The sequence below is a fragment of the Chelonia mydas genome, chromosome 11 (assembly GCF_015237465.2).
Source record: "Chelonia mydas isolate rCheMyd1 chromosome 11, rCheMyd1.pri.v2, whole genome shotgun sequence".
Classification (NCBI taxonomy): domain Eukaryota; kingdom Metazoa; phylum Chordata; order Testudines; family Cheloniidae; genus Chelonia; species Chelonia mydas.
Genome location: NC_051251.2, coordinates 32,679,541 through 32,697,983, shown reverse-complemented (window position 1 = coordinate 32,697,983; position 18,443 = coordinate 32,679,541). Strand labels below are relative to the sequence as shown.

General features: G+C 38.7%; 1 protein-coding gene across 1 annotated transcript in view; it reads left to right on the top strand.

Moving 5' to 3' along the window:
• PLA2R1 (phospholipase A2 receptor 1) overlaps positions 1 to 18,443 on the top strand; it is a 72,334-nt gene that overhangs the window by 41,837 nt on the left and 12,054 nt on the right. The window contains exons 12-23 of the mRNA XM_007056656.4: positions 254 to 456; positions 801 to 946; positions 2,006 to 2,090; positions 2,840 to 2,972; positions 3,451 to 3,486; positions 4,345 to 4,502; positions 10,905 to 10,969; positions 11,367 to 11,470; positions 14,030 to 14,172; positions 15,488 to 15,605; positions 16,582 to 16,715; positions 17,324 to 17,468. Of these exons, the coding sequence (XP_007056718.3) occupies positions 254 to 456; positions 801 to 946; positions 2,006 to 2,090; positions 2,840 to 2,972; positions 3,451 to 3,486; positions 4,345 to 4,502; positions 10,905 to 10,969; positions 11,367 to 11,470; positions 14,030 to 14,172; positions 15,488 to 15,605; positions 16,582 to 16,715; positions 17,324 to 17,468 (1,470 nt within the window). The remainder of the gene's footprint in view (positions 1 to 253; positions 457 to 800; positions 947 to 2,005; positions 2,091 to 2,839; positions 2,973 to 3,450; positions 3,487 to 4,344; positions 4,503 to 10,904; positions 10,970 to 11,366; positions 11,471 to 14,029; positions 14,173 to 15,487; positions 15,606 to 16,581; positions 16,716 to 17,323; positions 17,469 to 18,443) is intronic.

Here is an 18,443-nt window from a genome sequence, read left to right as displayed (position 1 = left end):
TCATATTGTTGATCAAAAAGTAAAATCTACAGTTGTGTGATCATTTAATGGACTGTCCAATAATAGATTTTACCTCATCCACCTTGTCTCACTAAACATTGAGTTTATTAGGAAAAATGGTTTAAATCTATTTCATTTGATACCTTTGGGCACCTCATAAAAAGATGCCCATTACTAATTCATAAAACTATGTCCTGGTTGGGCACAGAATGTTTTGTTCTGATGCTGAATACTCTTGTTTTCCTTGCCTTAGGCCATTCTGGAGGGTGTGTTGTTGTTCGCAGAGGGCAGCCTCTTGGTTACTGGGAGGTGAAAAACTGTAGAAGCTTCAAAGCTATGTCACTGTGTAAGCAAAAAATTGAATCATATGAAGAACATGAGCCTAATTTTGAAGAACCTTTGGATGTATGTTATCCTGGATGGGAATCGGAATCTAATCTGCTCAGCTGCTACAAGGTAAAAAAGGGTTACCTAAATCTCTTGATTTGTGTCAGGTTTTTACCTATTGTTCCTGACAACATTGTTTAAAAGAAAATTCTTCATTTAAACATAAAATTCTAAATTTTCTAAAAGAAAACAAGACTCCTTGTTGCACTTGATCTTTTCTCCATTGAACTGGGACTGCAAATTTATCAGTACCATTTTATACAGCATTTCAAAGTTAATGCAAGCCAAGGTAGAGTAAGTGGCAGAAACAGATAAGGGCAAATTGCATTTCCTAAAAAAAAAAAAAAAATTATATTAGCAACCCAAAATCAATTTTGTTCTTAAATTTGTGGTGGTACTTATTTTATATGCAGGTATTTCACAATGAGAAAGTCCTGATGAAAAGAACATGGGATGAAGCAGAAGCATTATGCCAAGATCTTGGAGCACATCTTGCCAGCTTTACCCATGTGTATGAAGAGGATTTTTTGAACACATTTTTAAACAAAATGTTTGATCGGTAAACATGTATTTATAAAATTTAATATCACCAAAGATTTTTTTTAAACAAAGAGAACTCTGTGCCTCTACATCCTCATCAACAGCGGCCAATAACTGACTTAAATCTCCCTCACTTACTGAAGTGAAGTTGAAAATGAATTTGTTCTTCCGAAAGAAGCACAATAGCAAAATTCTAATGTGATTCCTCTTAAAGACCAGCTTTATCTGTGCCAGGGCTGGAACAAGTCTCACAATAGTCCACTGTTTTTCATCATGCTCAGACCCTCCATGTTAATCCTAAATTAGGAGGTCTGTTAATCCTAATTATTTTTAAAGGGTCTGTTGCTACTCCCATTGACGTCCATGGGAGTTTTGCCATTGATTTGAATGGGAGTAAGAGCAGGCCCTAAATTTGGAATCTTTCGATAACAGAATACATCGAAAAAGTATAAGATGTGGTCAGCCGGCATTTTATTGAGCAATGCATACCCAAAAGATTTTACTCAGTGTTGTCCTAATAATGTTAATGCATGTGATTGTGTCTTTCTGTTGTTGCTAGCTCCCAGCTACTGAAACAGCCTATTAAACCAACTGAATTACTCCTCTATAGTACGTGGCTAGGGGTTGTGCATTTTGATGGTGAAAGTCCTGCTTTCAGTCTCACAGTATGTAGCCACAGTTTGCTATATTTTTATGTCAAGACGTGCTGCATGTGACCCAGGTCCTTATCAATACTAAGTAATCGTTTACTCTGTGAATAATCATTAAACTCCTTGTAACCACATTAACTTCTCACTAGTGGGAATAGGGGCTTCACCATCTGACCCAATATTTTTTACATTGCCATCTTTAAATAGGTAACTTAGTCTTTTTAATCAGAGAGACAGAAATTATTTTATTTGATGCCAGCAACTCTGCAGAACCCAAATAAATACATCACAATTTGACATTTCTAAATTACTAGAATTTGCTATGGATATGCAGGCTATTTATGCATTTTGAAGAGGCTTTTATGAAGGTAGACAAGACAAACATATCAGCGGTGTTCTTCAGCTGTTTTCTTTTTTGTCTGTCACAGGGCTGAAGAAAGGCAATTCTGGATTGGATTTAATAAAAGAAACCCCTTGTCTGGAGGAACATGGGAGTGGTCTGATGGAACTCCTGTAAATATTCATATGCTGTATATTCTAAGGACCTATGAAATTACATCTGAGCATGAAACCACAGTTTAAAAACAAACCTTCCAAATAGCCAAACAGTGTGACCAGACAAAACAGTCACTTCCTTCACACTCATCCACTTTGCTAACCGTAATCTGCTTTTGAATTAACAGATTTAATCACCTTTCTTGTGCCACATTTTAAATGATGGCAAGTTTTGACTTTGTCACACACAGTGTGGGAATATTATTTGAAATGCTACATGGCATTCAGAAGTACTAAAGCGTTTCAAGGGCATGAAGAGACTCCCAGTAAAACATCTAATCATTAGAATTGTATCCAGAAGCATATTACAGCAAAAGCACACTCTATACTAATGATGAAAATAAGTGCACAATATAAATGCAAAATGCAAATCATGCAACACTTTGAACACAGAGGAAAAATGACATTAGATGTGGGGCAGCCCCTGTCAAGAATGGCAAAAAGTTACTGTTTAATGCTACTCAGTTAGCTATATGAAAAAGAGTTTGTAAATGAGTAAGGAGTACTGAATAGGGACCAGGAAGAGAGTAGCTATGGACCCCATTTTAAGAGTTCTTCACCATACTTCAGGTACTCCAGGTTTATTAGTTTTCTAATGGTGCAACGTAAGCATTTCAAAACACTTACATTTAATTTTGTATTAAAACTTTTAAACATCTTATCTGGGAATCTCAGTAAGGGCTGAGGAAAGCATTGGTCTCTTGCAGGTTGTATCTGCATTTTTACAGAATATATATGTTGAAGATGATTCAAGAAATTGTGCTGCATACAAAGTAAATAGAACAATCCTGCCATTGCATTGCAATGGGAAGCGTGAATGGATATGCAAAATACCAAAAGGTAAGAGTTGTTAAGCTATGTTTTAATTTATGTATGCTACTTATAATTTGTCATTATGTTACAGTGAAGAGACAGGGGAAATGTTTATGGGCCATAGAGTTCTCTTATTCCATGCCAGAACTCTGTGTTGATGTCAATGGGAGTTCTGTTGCATAGAATGAAAGCAGTACTGTAGTACCCTTAGATTGATATTGGTGTTTCATTTGCCGAATGGCCTTCAATGTGCTCATAGTTTAGAAATGACCTATACTGATGAGCAGTATGTGGTGATGAATGTTCAGCTGAAAATCTCGAACAAATGCCTTACTTTGTTGCTGAAAAGTGTCATGTTAGTTTTTAAACTATGTGCCCAATATTTATTTTATCCCCTCTTGAATTTTCTACCTGACCAACAAAAGAACTAATATATTTTTTTTGTTAAATTCTGCTGTATGATTGGTTTTTGAAATATTGTTTCTTAATTATTATTTCTTTACAGGTGTTAAGCCAAAGAGACCACAGTGGTACATAAATGGTATGAAAAAGCACGTTTTAGTTTTCACATCTTGAAAAGCTATTATTTGGAATTGTATATTTAAGCTATGAGTAAAAATAGTTAATAGAAGTTAAACTTCCATTAAGTAGCATTGTAAGAATTATTGATCTCATTGCTTCTATAAGGCCCAATTTTGCCACTCTTAGGGCTGATCTTCACTTGGGGAGATCGACGCTGCTGCAATTGATGCAGCAGGGATTGATTTAGCGGGTCTTCACTAGACCTGCTAAATCGACAGCAGAGCGCTCTCCGGTCAACCCCAGTACACCAGCTCTCTAGAAGAGTAAGGGAAGTCGACCAGTGAGCGTCTCCCATCGACCTAGCACAGTGAGGACACTGGGGTAAGTTGACCTAAGCTACGTCGACTCCAGCTACGTTATTCACATAGCTGGACTAGCATAACTTAGGTCGACTTACCCCCATAGTGAAGACAAGCCCCTAGTCATATTGGGAGTACTCAACTAAGATACTACTCAACTAAAGATATCAGAATCTAGCCAAGAGCAGATGGTGTAGGAATATAGTATCCTATGAGACTCATTAAAATCAATGTGCCAGATTCTGCCTTTGCTTATATGCCATGCTGCCCTACGAATGTCATTGGAGTTGCACAGGGTATGATTCAGGACAGAATTTGGCTTAGTATCTCTGTCAGTTTGTAATATATGATAGATCAAAGTTAATGAGAGGTTTTTTTTATACTGGAATCTTTGTCCTGTGATATATATAGTATATTCAGACACACGTTTTGTTAGTTGCAAAGAATTTTCTATGTAAGAATCCAAAGGAAGTCTTAAACCTTTCACAGCACATTTGAATCTTTTGCTTCAATTTTAGAACCTCCATGGTCTTATTATCAAGGAGCAGAATACCTCTTTCATATTAGTGCCTCAGAGTGGACCATCTTTGAGTTCATCTGCGGTTGGCTTCGTGGTGAAATAGTCACAATACAATCCTCTAATGAACAAGAATTTATTCACAGTAGAATAAAACAGGTAACAAGACAAACCTTTGCAAAATTAAATTTCAGTATCAATAACATCCTTTGGAATTTCTGGTTTTCAGTTGCCTTTTATAAAAATTTGAAAGTCATATTATGCTAGAAACAATTCTGCTTATAGTATTACTATTATCTTTACCTCTTGCTTTATCATTATAAAGGATGATCCTTTGTGTGTGAGTAACTTGGGGGTGCCGGGGGCACAGTGGTAATTGCAGTGGTCTGAGCCAATCAAGAGACAGGTCAGCTTTCTGCATAAGTGTCAAGAAAAACAAAAAACAGCTCCTTACTCCAAAGTTGTGGAAGTGTTTGGGAAGTGGTGAGTTCATGTAAAGGAGCTTCCCATGCTGCATGCACTGCCCCTATTTTATCATAAGCTTCTCCTTCTTTGTTCCACTCATCCCTCTGTGTCTGTGCAGGCCGCAGGAGTTGTTGCAGCTTCATTGAATCCAAATTTGCCATCATGGTTCCTAGCTCACTCACAGAGGGGGGCTATGGATGCAGTTGCATAAGGCCAGATTTGGTCTTATACAGTTGCACAACAATCCTCTCTTGTCATATAGTAAATTGTAGCTGACCTTTGGATAATGATACTGGAGTACATATTGAGGGCTTATCTATATGGTGGGGCAATGCACTCTATGGGGGAGTGACTTCTAAAGTGCATTAGTGTATTTCACATTAATTGATAGAGACTGCTGGTGCTCACTAAACGTTCTCTAGTGTGTTTTAATGTAGTAGTGTTTCAAACAGCACTACTTTATAGTGCACCAGCAGAATTTACGTGGACCAATTAATATGCAACATTAATGTGGGATGGATATATCTTTCTGCAGCTCAGCATCTCTCTCTGTTCTGGTATGTATGGGCTATTGTCCTGCCTGCAGTTTTGAGGGGCATTTCAGTCCTGTAATACAGCCCCTGCTGGTTACATCCCTTACTCTGGATTGCACTCATATCTTCTGTTTCAGAAGTTCAGTGGTGGTTCGCTTTGCTCCCAAGCATTTCTTTTCCAGCTTTAATTTTAATTGTTTTTTGGGAAGTAATGAGCAACCTTTACTCTCCCTTCCTCCTGTTGCCCTGGTTCTCATAGAGAGCAATGTTGTGGTCTCAGTCACAGCTGGATCCAGCACTGCAGTGCTGCCCTACCAGACTTCTCTGCTCCCCTTCAGGCATGTCAGAGCTGCCCAGAACTCACCAGGCTAAATCAAAGTGGTATTTCCATATGTGAGGCAGCATTTATAGGCCCTCCAGAGGGTGAATTATGACCTGCCTGTTCACAGCCAGCCAATCCTCGCTCTGCCAGGGCACAGGGCCTTAGAGTTGGATTGGCATGTCAGGTTCCCCTGCCCTGAGGAGCTGCGACTCCAGTGCAGAAAAGCCCAATGTGCAGACGCAGAATATGTCAGGGAGAGAATCCAAGGACAAGGGGATGCCAGTCAGCCAGCTCTGTGGGTAAGTCCCAGCACAGACCTGAGCCATAAGGAAAAAACCCTTCAGGGGCACCATGTCATTCCTGCCTTCTCACCCCCTACCCCCCCTAGAGAATGAAGTGGGTCCTAAGCTCCATGAGGAAAGAAGCAGTCTCCTACACAGCTCCCCTTCTTCCCAACAGCAAATCCAAGGACTCTAGCAAAGAGATCCCATCTCTCAGGCACGGTGCCACATTTGGGTACACGCTGCAAGACAGTCACTCCAAACAAATCCTGTCCTGATCGAAATTCACAGGTGCTCTCCTGTTTGTGGAAAAATTGGATAGGAGTGTGACAGACGGTGCTTCCAAACCAAAACCATCGCTCTCCTCCCCACACAGTCACTATCCTGTCTGCTAGAGGAGTTGGCAACTTTAACAGGAACCTCATTGTGTGTTCCATTTTGACAAGGTGCTGGTAAGGACCCCAGAATCTTTCTTGCCAAAGGTGAACTCATCTTCTCATGTCTCACAGGAGATCATCCATAATTCTGTCCAAAGCGACAGCCTCCTACAGAAGAGCTGTGGGGTGATGTGGGTGGTTCATAAAGCACTAAGGATTTATATCAAATGTAATGAATCAACAAGAAGACTGGAATTCTTGTTCAAGTCCTTTCATCCAAAGTGCCAAGGGCTCACTGAAATGTTCCCTGGACAGATGGATCAGGTTATGCATTATAGAGGCACAGAAGACATCAGGTTCATCTGTTGCTGGTGGAGGCAAGCACCTTTCATGAGGTTTATGATGACGTAATGAGCAGAAAGAATCTGTGTTTTCATTGCAGAGATCTACAGGGCAGCAACATGGTTCTCTGTTAACACCTCTATTGGATACTACAAGGTGGACTTTCTGTCCTCTTCAGAGGCCTCCTTTGGCCAGAAGGTGCTACATGCCACTTTGGCAATTAATTTGGGGGAGGGGTGTGTGCTTTCCATATCTCATTTGACTTTATTATTCCTTCCTACTTCTGTTCACTGCTTGTTATTTCTCATACATTTCATGGGAAACACTGGGCTGCAGAATGGGCAATTTCATACTCGATATTCCTTTCTGATAGCAGCGTCTTCCACAAGTCTACCCTCCCTGGATGGCTTCTTAGCCAAGGAGCGAAATTTAATTTTTATATCTACAATTTGTAGGCCTGTTAGCCTCCTATACGTGGTTTACTGGTTGGCATTGGAGCTATTGTTGTTAATCATATTCTATGAGGCTTTTATACAGCTTGGAATGAATCATGTGGTGGCAAGCTGGAGAAGGAGACCTGACCAGCTGGGGCTGCTCTAGCAGTGTTGAACTGCTCCCAGAAACTGCAGACAGCAGGGCAATAGCTCGAATGTATAAGAATTGTGGGAGATGCTGCTAGCAGACAGGAAATGATCAGGTAAGAAATTTCCCATACCTGAATGCTTTGAAGTCCTCTTCTTAAACATACATCTCTAAAGAGGTAATTGAAGGGCTGTAGTTACTCCTCAGCAGTGCTGAGCAGGAATCAGTAATGCACAAGCTTCCCACTCACTAAGCAAATCCAGAGCTGCCTGCTTTAGACCTTGCACAACAGATCAACTTTTCCTCTGAATAGGCCAGTCCAGGGTGTCACTCTCAACTTCCATTCTTTAGAATGCTGCATACGATTTCTTCTGGATTAGAGCCTTTGTTACTAAGGTCATTTGTATGAAAACAGGATTTTTGCATTTAAATTATCATAATTCTCATTTGTATATGAAATCAGAATCTCCATAGCAATCATTGTGATGTAATAAGCAGATTATTATGATTTTAAATGGAGGAAATAGCTGCAGAAACAGATGAATGCCCAAGAAACAAAGAGCCTGTTTTCATTTAAATGTCCTTAGTAATAAAGAATGAAGGAAGAAAAATAAAAAAACCCGAATAATTTAATAGCTATGATTCTGGTGCCTTAGTCAGAGCAATACTACACTCTGCAGCACTAATTTAAAAGATCACCAACTACTTCTGAGCCAAAAAGATATCAATCTGTAATTGTTTACTGTCTACTTTTACTTTCAGTGTGTAAAGTCCTCTCTGCTTTTACCTTAAAAAGTAAAATAAAAACCTAAGCAGATTGTTTCTTAATACAATATAATTTTTTAAGCTTTCAATGACTTATGAGTCTGTTTTCATCTGTAGTAGACGGTGAGAATTTTCACGCAAAATATATTGAAAATGGATTTAAACAGGGATGGGTTGTAATGAAAGAACATCTTATCCTTGTATATGTTGTACAGCAGATGCTTCAATCACCAGGTCTATTGCTTCATATTATAGTTTATGCTCTGTTGAGATTATAACTTGCTTTTACTTAAAATATATATTTTGTTCATGAAGTATATATAACACTTACAAAATATTTTTCTGACTTAAAATCATTTTTAAAATGGTAAATCAAAGTGATTATATGAAGATGCATTTATTTAACCATTTTTAAAAATAACATTTTTTCATTTTAAAAACAAATAGTGGATATTTATTAATGGTTTGTCAAAAGAATAAGACAAGTTTTAAAGTCATGTTGCATGTAATACTGACTTTGCCAGTATATCCTTCCAGGATCTAGGAAAAAAGAGGATTTGCAATTTTGTGTTTAAAAAAAAAGGCAGATTCTGCTCTCAACTATAATTAAATTATTCATGTAAATTTAACGTATATAATCAATCTAGAGTAACTCAACTTAATTCACTGGCTTTATGTCGGATTGTGAGCATGATCCCATGTGGTATTGAGTGCCCTCAGTTCATATTTACTTCAGTTAGAAGTCAAGATTGCTCAGCATCTCACAGGAGGCACTCAGCAACTTGGAGGATTGGGTACTATTTGCCAGTCAGCCTTGTCTGCACTGGGGAAGCATGAAACTGTTAAAACCAGCTGGAGCTGCAGTGTGGACAAGGCTCCAGGCAGCAGAACTAAACCTCGGTTATAAAAACAGTTCTGGCCATCAGAGTCTTGTCTACACTGAGCTCCAGCTAGTTTTAAAGCCTCGTATAGCCAAGTGTTCTTGAGCTATAGTAGCTTCTACATGAAACATTGGACTGAATCCTGTTCTCTTCAAAGTCATTCGGAAGTTTTACCATTGATTTCAGTGGTAGTTGCTCCTGCTATCATTAAAGTTGTAAAATGTTTGAACGGAATGAATGTGGTCCTTTCACTGATCACAGTCAGGCATGAGAAACTTTTTTTGAAGGTATTTCAAGATGTGGCAAGGAGAATTGAAACTCCACGCCTCAGCACATCCCTGAAGCTACACAGCCTGGGCTGAATGTTAGTTAAAATTTTTCCATATTTAGCAAATCACAAGACTGATCTCATGCCTTAATCTCCTTCTCTCATCAGGAGTTTCTATATTTTTTTTAAATGGGCCAAATTCTGCTCTCATTTCTGATGATAGCAATCCTAGTAAAATCAATAACTGAGAGCAGAATTTGGCCAAAATGTATTATGGCCAACTGCTCTACTACTGACTGTATGGACTGAAAATCTTTATCGGAAAACTAATTACTTCTCATTGACACCAACTGCTTTTTCAATATTGTGCACATTTAAAACCAGTTGTTTCCTTTGTTAGCTGTCTCACAGAGAGGCCAAGGATTAAATGTCTATAAATAAGGCTGCTTGTCTGTCACGGAGGTCACTGATTCCATGACTTTCCGTGACCTCCGCTCTGTGTCTTTTGCAGCTGCCAGTGCGGCTGGCTCAGGGGCTGTCCGAACACTCGGGCAGTCCCTGGGCCGCGAGCAGCAGCAGTCTGAGTGTGGGAGGGGGCTCAGGATTGGGTCAGGGAGTTGGGGTACGGAGTGGCACTTACCTGGTGGGGGAAGCTCCCTGGAAGCAGCTGGCGTGATCCTGCAGCTCCTGACCTAGATGGAGGGGCCAGGGGGCTCTGCGCGCTGCCCCTGCTTGCAGGCATCGCCCCCCATATCTCCCATTGGCTGCGGTTCCTGGCCATTGGGAGCTGCGGAGCCGGAGCTCATGGTGGGGACAGCACGCAGAGCCCCCCTGGCCTTCCCCCTCCCAAGGAGCTGCAGGGACATGCGGAGCCAGGTAGGGAGCCTGCCAGCCCCACCAACCCCCCTCCCCAGCTCCAGCGGGGGTCCTGGGCCACACACACCCGTGTACCCGCAGCGCCCCCAGAACACCCCCGAACCAAGTTTTAGTTAGGGATATATAGTACAAGTCATGGACAGGTCACGGGCTGTGAATTTTTGTTTATTGCCCATGACCTGTCCATGACTTTTACTAAAAATACCTGTGACTAAAATGTAGCCTTATCTATAAACACTCAACAATCATGTCACCCCAGAAGTGGTCCCCACCCACAGTTCAGGGGAGAGACATGTTGGTAGGGCAGTGAGTAGAAGCTTACATTGTTGCTGTCTGTATTGTATCTGTTCTCTGGATTAAAAGGAACACCTCACTCGCTCTGAAATCTGTAATGTAGAGCTGTAATAAGAAAGCCGTTAAAAATGTGCCGTAACCAATTTGCAAACTGTAATGACTGTTTACCATTATTTTAATTCTAAAAGAATTCTAAAAGGCAATGTTTGCATTTTATAAGTTAAATAAATTACCTGATTTTTTTTTTAAATATCTTAAATAAACAAAACAAGTTCAGGTTCAGACCTGTGTAGCAATTTTCAGGCCACAGCAAAGTTTTACAGACAAGCTATAAATCCTAAAATTGGCAATGTATCCTCTGTAAATTGCAAACTCAGGGCCAAATCTTGCTGTCTTTGCATGAATAGTATCACTGAAGTCAATGGGCCTACTCACATAAATTAAGGCAAGCAGAATTTGGACTTGATGTTGCTCCCGTTGACCTTGGTGGGAGCAGGACTGGGCCTTAGGTGTTTGTTTATGCTTTACTTGGAGAAATATATGTAATTAAACACCGGTAAAAAAAATTCTTACAGCTATCAAAAAGTGACATACGCTGGTGGATTGGATTGCACTCTGAAGTCTCTGGTGATGGATTTCGGTAAGAATGTACTTAAGTGTGTGCTTGGAATTTTTGTTTTGTTTTGTCTTTTATTTTATTTTTATTTTTAATGGAAAGATCTTGTTTACAAGTTGCCCTTCAGTTTGTCAAAACAAAACTGTGTTTTATGACTGCATAGGGTGTCAAGGATCCACTTAGGTTATCGGGAGTAGGCTGTAATTCAGAATTTATTACTGTTTTTTCCCATTTTAACAGTATTTCTACTGAAAGGGCTATAATGGATATAACACAACAATGTGAATAGGGTTTTTTTGTGAGCTAATTAAGGGGCATTTTCTATCCCCTATCTGTTTGGTGGCATTTATTAATGTAGTGGCAATTTGAGGGGTGGGAAAAAAGAAGAGAACGTCACTAAATGTTTAATGTTTCTATGCAGGTGGAGAGATGGGTCACCATTAGTATATGAGAACTGGAATGAAGGAAGAGAAAGATCTGTGGGCACACAAGGTGAAAGATGTGGCTTCATTTCCTCACAGACAGGTCAATATTACATTTCCCTTTGTTGCATTAATACGAAACTAATCGTTTTATGGGCCTGAAGGGGTTATTGCACATTTTATTACTAAATTAGATTGAGGTTTATATTTCTCTAGAACACGCAAAATAACCCACAATCTAATTTTTTTTTGCCCAGTAAGTGGACGCTAGACAGTGACACTCTTATTTGGAACAAAACAATATTCTCAGAGACTGACTCAAAGCATCAAAAACAAATATTAAAAGTTCCAAATTTTTAATATCAAAATTATAAATAATCCAATCATACAATGAATCTTCAGTGCATATTAGAAATTTTTCCTTCACAGCAGTAAAACTAATGCACTGCCAGTTTTCAGCCAGTTGTTCATCCCAAATGAGCTGGATTGATTTAGTAATGGTTTTTAATACTTTTGTAAACTGTATTTATGCCAACCCAAAACTTTACTAACTCAGTGCTCTAGCTTGGTTTTGGTTCTTTAGCCAATTTGCTTAAGGATTGTTGGTAAAATGTTTTGTTATTCCCTTGTCAAGCTCCTTACATCATTAGCTGGATCTATATTCTTGCTACCGTAATCAAAATTATAGTGTTGCCAACTCACAATTTGATCATGAAATTTGTGATATTGGGTGTTTTTCTTAAAGTCCCAGCTCCTGATGTCATTTGGTAACTTAAGAGTCTCAGCTTTTGGGTTTTTTTATTAAATTAAATTAGCTTTCTAGCCCCTGTGGAAGTGGAGAAAAGCTAAAAAATGTAACTAGGTGCACCCTAGGCTCAAAAAGCAGAAGTCAAATTTTAAAAAGAACCTAAAATGTATTATTTTTAATGATCTCATGATTTTTTGGGACCTTACTTATAATTTTTGAATGCTTGGGGTTGGCAATACTGTAAGTTCCAGGTGTCAACCAAAAGGATGTTTGCTGTTTGTCAAAATAGATTCAGTGTTGAGAGCAGGCTGAGTGGCGAAGTTGTGTAGTTTTGTTACCTTGTAAGAAGCAGTGTTTTGAAGTGACAATGAGGGCAACCAAAGGTGAAATATGTGGGCAAGTGGTGTTACTATTTATCAGAGGGGCACATGGATTGCATCAACTATGGTAGTATCCACTGCTCCATCATGAAGTAACCAAGGCACTGCTGTGTTTTGAGAGAGAGCATGGCTGTCCTCAGGGCCAAAAGTGAAGATGTTTAGTAGAGCTTACAAGAAAGAGAACAGATGAAATCAGACAAAATGGGACTCTTAGGGTGAGTTTGCAATGAGACCCTGTGATTATTTACTCTTTTGTATTTTCTAGTATGGGTCATCACAGTCTACCAACACAATCAGGAAGATTTTAGAGCATAGTAGCAGAATTGAGCTGGTGCTCCACTCCTTCTACTCCCCAAGGAGCTGCTGATGCTCAGCACCTCTGAGCATCAGCCCCTCTATGTTGTATAATTCTCAGCAATAAATTGCCACTAGACGGTTGCACACTTCATTGCTCATGTAATTCAAGTTGTGTGTTATCCAGCTTAAGTGTAAATGTAGGTGAGGGTGAAGGGGCCTGGCCAGAGAGTCATCAAGGAGCTTGGGGAGGGGGAAGGGGCATAGCAGGGGGGGTGAAAGGGGCAATTTGCCTGCCTGGAGGTGGGGGCTGGCTGGCCAGATTGGCGGGGTGACAAAGGGCAAGAGGCCCAGCTTGGGGAACTGGCCAAGGTGGGGGCAAGGGCCCCAGAATGGTGTACAGCTCAACCTACATAAGCAAGGAAATGTGTAGCCCTCAAGTAAGCTTCTGTCTCTGATATTTGTAGACAGCAGCAGAGGGCGACAGGGAGCTTCCTCTACCTCCAGCACCAAATGGGAAGTCTGTGGGTTGAATTTTAGTGAAAATCAAACTTTTCTGGTTTTCCAATTTTGAAATTTGGGAATTGAACAGATTCAGTTTTCAAAAGTTGTTGTGTCATACAGATTTGAGCTGGTTAAAAAATTTCCATTGACAGTTTTGTTGAAATTGAAATGGTTAGCGGAAACATGTTTATTCTGACAAAATTTTTCAACAGAAATAAGTCTAAATGTTTCACTTCAATAGTGCTGAAATATTTTTGTTTTGATTCCTTTTGTTTAGATGTTCATATTATATTAAAATATTTAAATAGTATATTTAATATTTATTGTAAAATATAATATAAAAACTAAATTAATTTAAATGGTAGAAACAAAACACTTCAGCTCTATCGAAATAAAATATTTCAATGGTCCAAATCAGTTATTTTCTGAATTTTCATTTCACAGCAAATCTCAAAATTTCAGCTTTTTGTTCCAATTCAGAATGAAAACAAAATTGAAAAGGTCAGTATTTCCAGCGGAACGTAAATTCCAGTTCTTGGCCACCTCTAATATAGAAAGACATACAGAGAAATACCACTGAGTTGAATGTAGGGCCTTGTGTCATTTGGTCAATAACTTTATAGCAATATTAACAATAACATCTGAGAAACAGTAATTTTTAGTCATCAAATCGATGTACATAGCAGCTTTTCTAACATGAATGTATTAACATAATTTCTATAATTATTTTTCACAGGACTCTGGGGTGATGAAAACTGTACCATTTCTCTTCCCTCTATTTGTAAGCGTAAAACTGTATGGATAATAGAGAGAAAAATTCTAAAAGACCAGAACCATCAAGGAATATGTCCCAAAGGATGGCTATACTTTGGATTCAAGGTTAAAAAAAATTATTTTTGTTTCTTCAAAACCCACACAAATTTATGATAGTGAGTGGACTATTTAAGGATATTACAGATTATTGAAGATATTGTTTTCCCTTTTGACAACAGGCTTTTTAGGCATATAAATATAGGCCCCAATTCTGCAAATGCTTATGCTGACCAGTACTTCTATACACAAGTGGTCCCATTTAAGTTATAGAATGTTTTGACTTTGTTGAGTAAAATGTGTGTGAAGTTACTCGTGTTTTTGTGTCACGTATGTTCAGTGTTCCATACCCCGTGGCCCAATTAAGACATGTGCACTAAGAAGGCTTTTATTGCCTAGGAATGTGATTTCAATCTGACAAGAAGACTGTGCTAAATGGAGCCTTGCATTTTTTCCTTCAGAAATTGTCACATTCCTATACATGTTGTTACAATAATGTTCAGAAAAGATTATAAACCTACGTGTATTCACACACTAGAGTTGCAGTGGTAAAATTTTCTTTTGGTTTATATTAAACCTGTGGATTCTGTAACCCAGGGACAGACAGGTAGCCAGACTCATCCCTGATTAAACTCCATTGGCTTCAGGGGTAATTTTGGCCCAAGGAACATTTCACCTTTAAACTGTTTTGAATCCATCCCTGATCAGTTGTGACTGAAAATTAATACCAAGCATGTAGAAGAGATGTGTTTATGTAAATAAATGTTTCCTTTTCAGTGGCCTGTTTGAATTGATTTGATGGCTTCAGCCCAATTCCTGGTGGGCAGATGTCCACATCACAATATTCATGACCCAGCTGATCTTGATTTTTCACTCTTGTTGACAGTCTTGGCAGAGAGGCCTAGGGCATGGCCACACTGGAAACTTCAAAGCACTGTTCCGGGAACGCTCCTGTGGCAGCGCTTTGAAGTGCGAGTGTGGTCGCACACCAGCGCTCCTGGTAATCCACCTCCACGAAGGGATTAGCGCTCCCAGCGCTCGGAGCCTGTCTACACTAGCGCTTTAAAGCGCTCAGACTTGCTGCGCTCAGGGGGGTGATTTTTCACACCCCTGAGCCAGCAAGTTAGAGTGCTATAAAATGTAAGTGTAGACAACCCCTTAGAAACTGAAAGAGCATGGGCACTGCCCTGTTCTGTCTCCCTTTGAAATGATTGTCATTCTTGCTTAGGGTTCAAACACAATGGCAGGCCATTGCCCTTGTTGTACCTATTCTGTGGGTAATCAGAAGACTATAGTCTTCAGGGCTGTCAATACAGTACCTTTAACAATCACCAAACACATTTTAAAATGTAAAAAATAAAACATTTTTTGCTTTTGGGAATAGTGTTTTTTGATACAAATTCCAAAGGATCCAGACCATCTGACGAACTGGTACTCTGCCCAGACTTTCTGCAGTGAACAGGATGGGTCACTTGCTTCTATTGAAAATGAAGTAGAACAAGGTAATACTGTATTGCATTATAATAACAATGACATTTTATTTGTTTTATTAAGAAGTAAAGCATAATCTTAATTACAGGACTAGGAATTAAGAACACTCACATTCCAAACCTGGCTGTGCTACTAACTCTCTCAAGTGACTTTGAACAATCTCTTTAAAATCTCCTTTCCTCGGTTTCTCAAACTATGAAACGGGGATAATATTTCCTTGTGTTCCTCAAAAGTGTATTTTGAGGATTAGTTATCGTTTGCACAAAACTTTGTGCATACATACAAAGGTGATACATGAATTAGAAATGCCAAAGGTAGAGGGGTACATTTTTAAAGATTGCTTTATAAAATTCCTATATTAGAAATACATTATAATATTGTAAAATCTACCTAATTAAAAATAATGGTGGTAATGATGAAAAACTAGTATCCTTGTTACGTGAATACAGTTCATTGGGTCTGATCTACACTATATTAGATTGGCTTTTTATACACTGACCAGTCCAAACTGGAGTCTAAGAAACACCTGTATGCTTGGCACTTTTTATATTCCCTGTTCAAAAAAGTCCCAGGTTAAAATTTGTCGTGTGTAAAAATTTTTTTAGTTGAACTAAAAATCTAGCCTTCATGCTTTACGTTACACAGTCTAATTTTTAACTACAGTGGAGAAATGCATTTTCAGTGAAACAGTCACATCAAAAAACTAAAATTGTTCCAACTGCTATGGGAACCTCTTCAACCTTAATTAGGTAATGGTCTAGATCCTGACCCCACTGAAGTCAATCAGTACCAGTAAATTTAAAATTACATGGAAATGAAATGCTGCTAATGCTCTTTCCTTCTAATAAGGACAATACCTATGAAATGGCATTGGCTGATAATTAAGTTTTTCCTTTGTTTTAATGTGCTAATTGTGGCTATAAAGAGAGAGTTGCCCAAATGGCTTACAATAACTTATGTGTTAAAATTCATTCTTTCTTTTTGCAGCTTTTATAACAATGAATCTGTTTGGACAGAAGACTAGTGTTTGGATAGGTCTGCAGAGTGATGATTATGGAAAATGGGTGAATGAACATCCGAAGGTATATTCCAATTGGCTTCCAGTGGTTGAAGTAGTTCATGTAAGTTTTATGAAATGCGTTTCGTGGGGAGGTGTTGTTTTGTACATAATAATCAGTGATTTTTTTAAAAGGATAGGGCCTGATAGGGCCTCAACATGGGCTTATTTTTGCACGTCCTAATAATGGAGGGAACAGTTTCATAGTCCAATTAAATGTGGTCAAAAATGATCCTCTGTAGACATCTAGCTGTTTGATTTACACCTTCAGTTGGGTAGACACACATATCCCATCATTTACTCCTACAGCTCTTTACAAGCACAAAATTTGGGGCATAACAAGTGGTAATCAGTTTTTAAAATCTGCTCCAGAGAGACTGGGGAATCAAAATTATCATGAAGTGTGCTGTGCAGTGTATTGCTTTATGCATAGAGAAATATTTAGTTAGTTCTGATTTCACATTCTTTCAACTGAATTATGCAAAATTTTCATTATGATGTTTCAATTTTTAATTATGATGATGTACATTAGAATGTTCATGTTTAGTGACTGTCAGCTGGTTAATCTTCTGCGTGCTTTCTCTTGTAATGATTTTTATTTTAATCAGTTAAGAGTTATATATTAGTTTTTAGGCAGTGTTCATTCATTATCATGATACATGTTTATTACAGGGTCAGAGGTATAACAGTGCTAATATCCAAGAACAAGTTCCGTTGTGTACCTTGGTATCAAATAACCCTAATTTTCATTTTACGGGAAAATGGTACTTAGAAAGCTGTCAGAAAAATTATGGTTTTATCTGCCAAAAGACTCAAGGTAAGGATTTGTTTCTGTTTTACTCTCACTCTCAGCCCTCTCCATTGTTAATTAACTTGCTCACTTTCTTCTCTCTCAGCTGTGGTATGTTGTATACATTCTTTATAAACCGTGGAATGTAAATTACCTCTTACACGGTTTCATGTCAACAGCCTAAAACTACAAATTATCTGTAATATTTTGGATAAATCAACATTGCTACATGATCAATACCAAGAGTATTATCTTTGGTTTTTTCTTCTGGCTATACATTGCATATCTTAGATCACGGAGGGGAGCAGGAATTTGGGGTGATGCATAACTTGGAGTAATGGTATAAAATTTAGACTAACCATCAGAAAAAACTACTGACAATGAGATTCAGTATGCGACCTGTAAAACTGGATTATAGAAAACTTCAGGAAAAAGTACTGTAGAGAACAATCCACACAGAGAGGAAGATAGACTAGAAGACCTAATATAGTTGGGTTTTTTCCACAGATTCCAAGGCCAGCAGGGACCATTGTAGTCTTCTAGTCTGACCTTCTGTATAATGCAGGCAAAATAATTCCTAGAGCGTATCTTTTAGAAAAACATCCCATCTTGATTTAAAAATTGGCAGTGGTGGAGAATCCACCACAACCCGTGGTAAATTGTTCCAGTGGTTAATTATTCGCTGTTAAAGTTCTGCATCTTATTTCCAGTCTGAAGTTGTCTAGCTTCGACTTCCAGCTATTAGATCATGTTGTACCTTTCTCTGCTAGACTGAAGAACCTACTACTAAATATTTGTTCCCCATGTAGGTATTTATAGATTCTAATCAAGTTGCCCCTTAACTGTCTCTTTGTTAAGCTAAATAGATTGAGTTCCTTGAGTAAATCACTATCTATAAGGCATGTTGTCTAAGCCTTTAATCATTCTTATGGCTCTTTAAATCCACTCCAATTTAGCAAGATTCTTCTTGAATTGAGGAACTGGATGCAGTTTTCCAGCAGC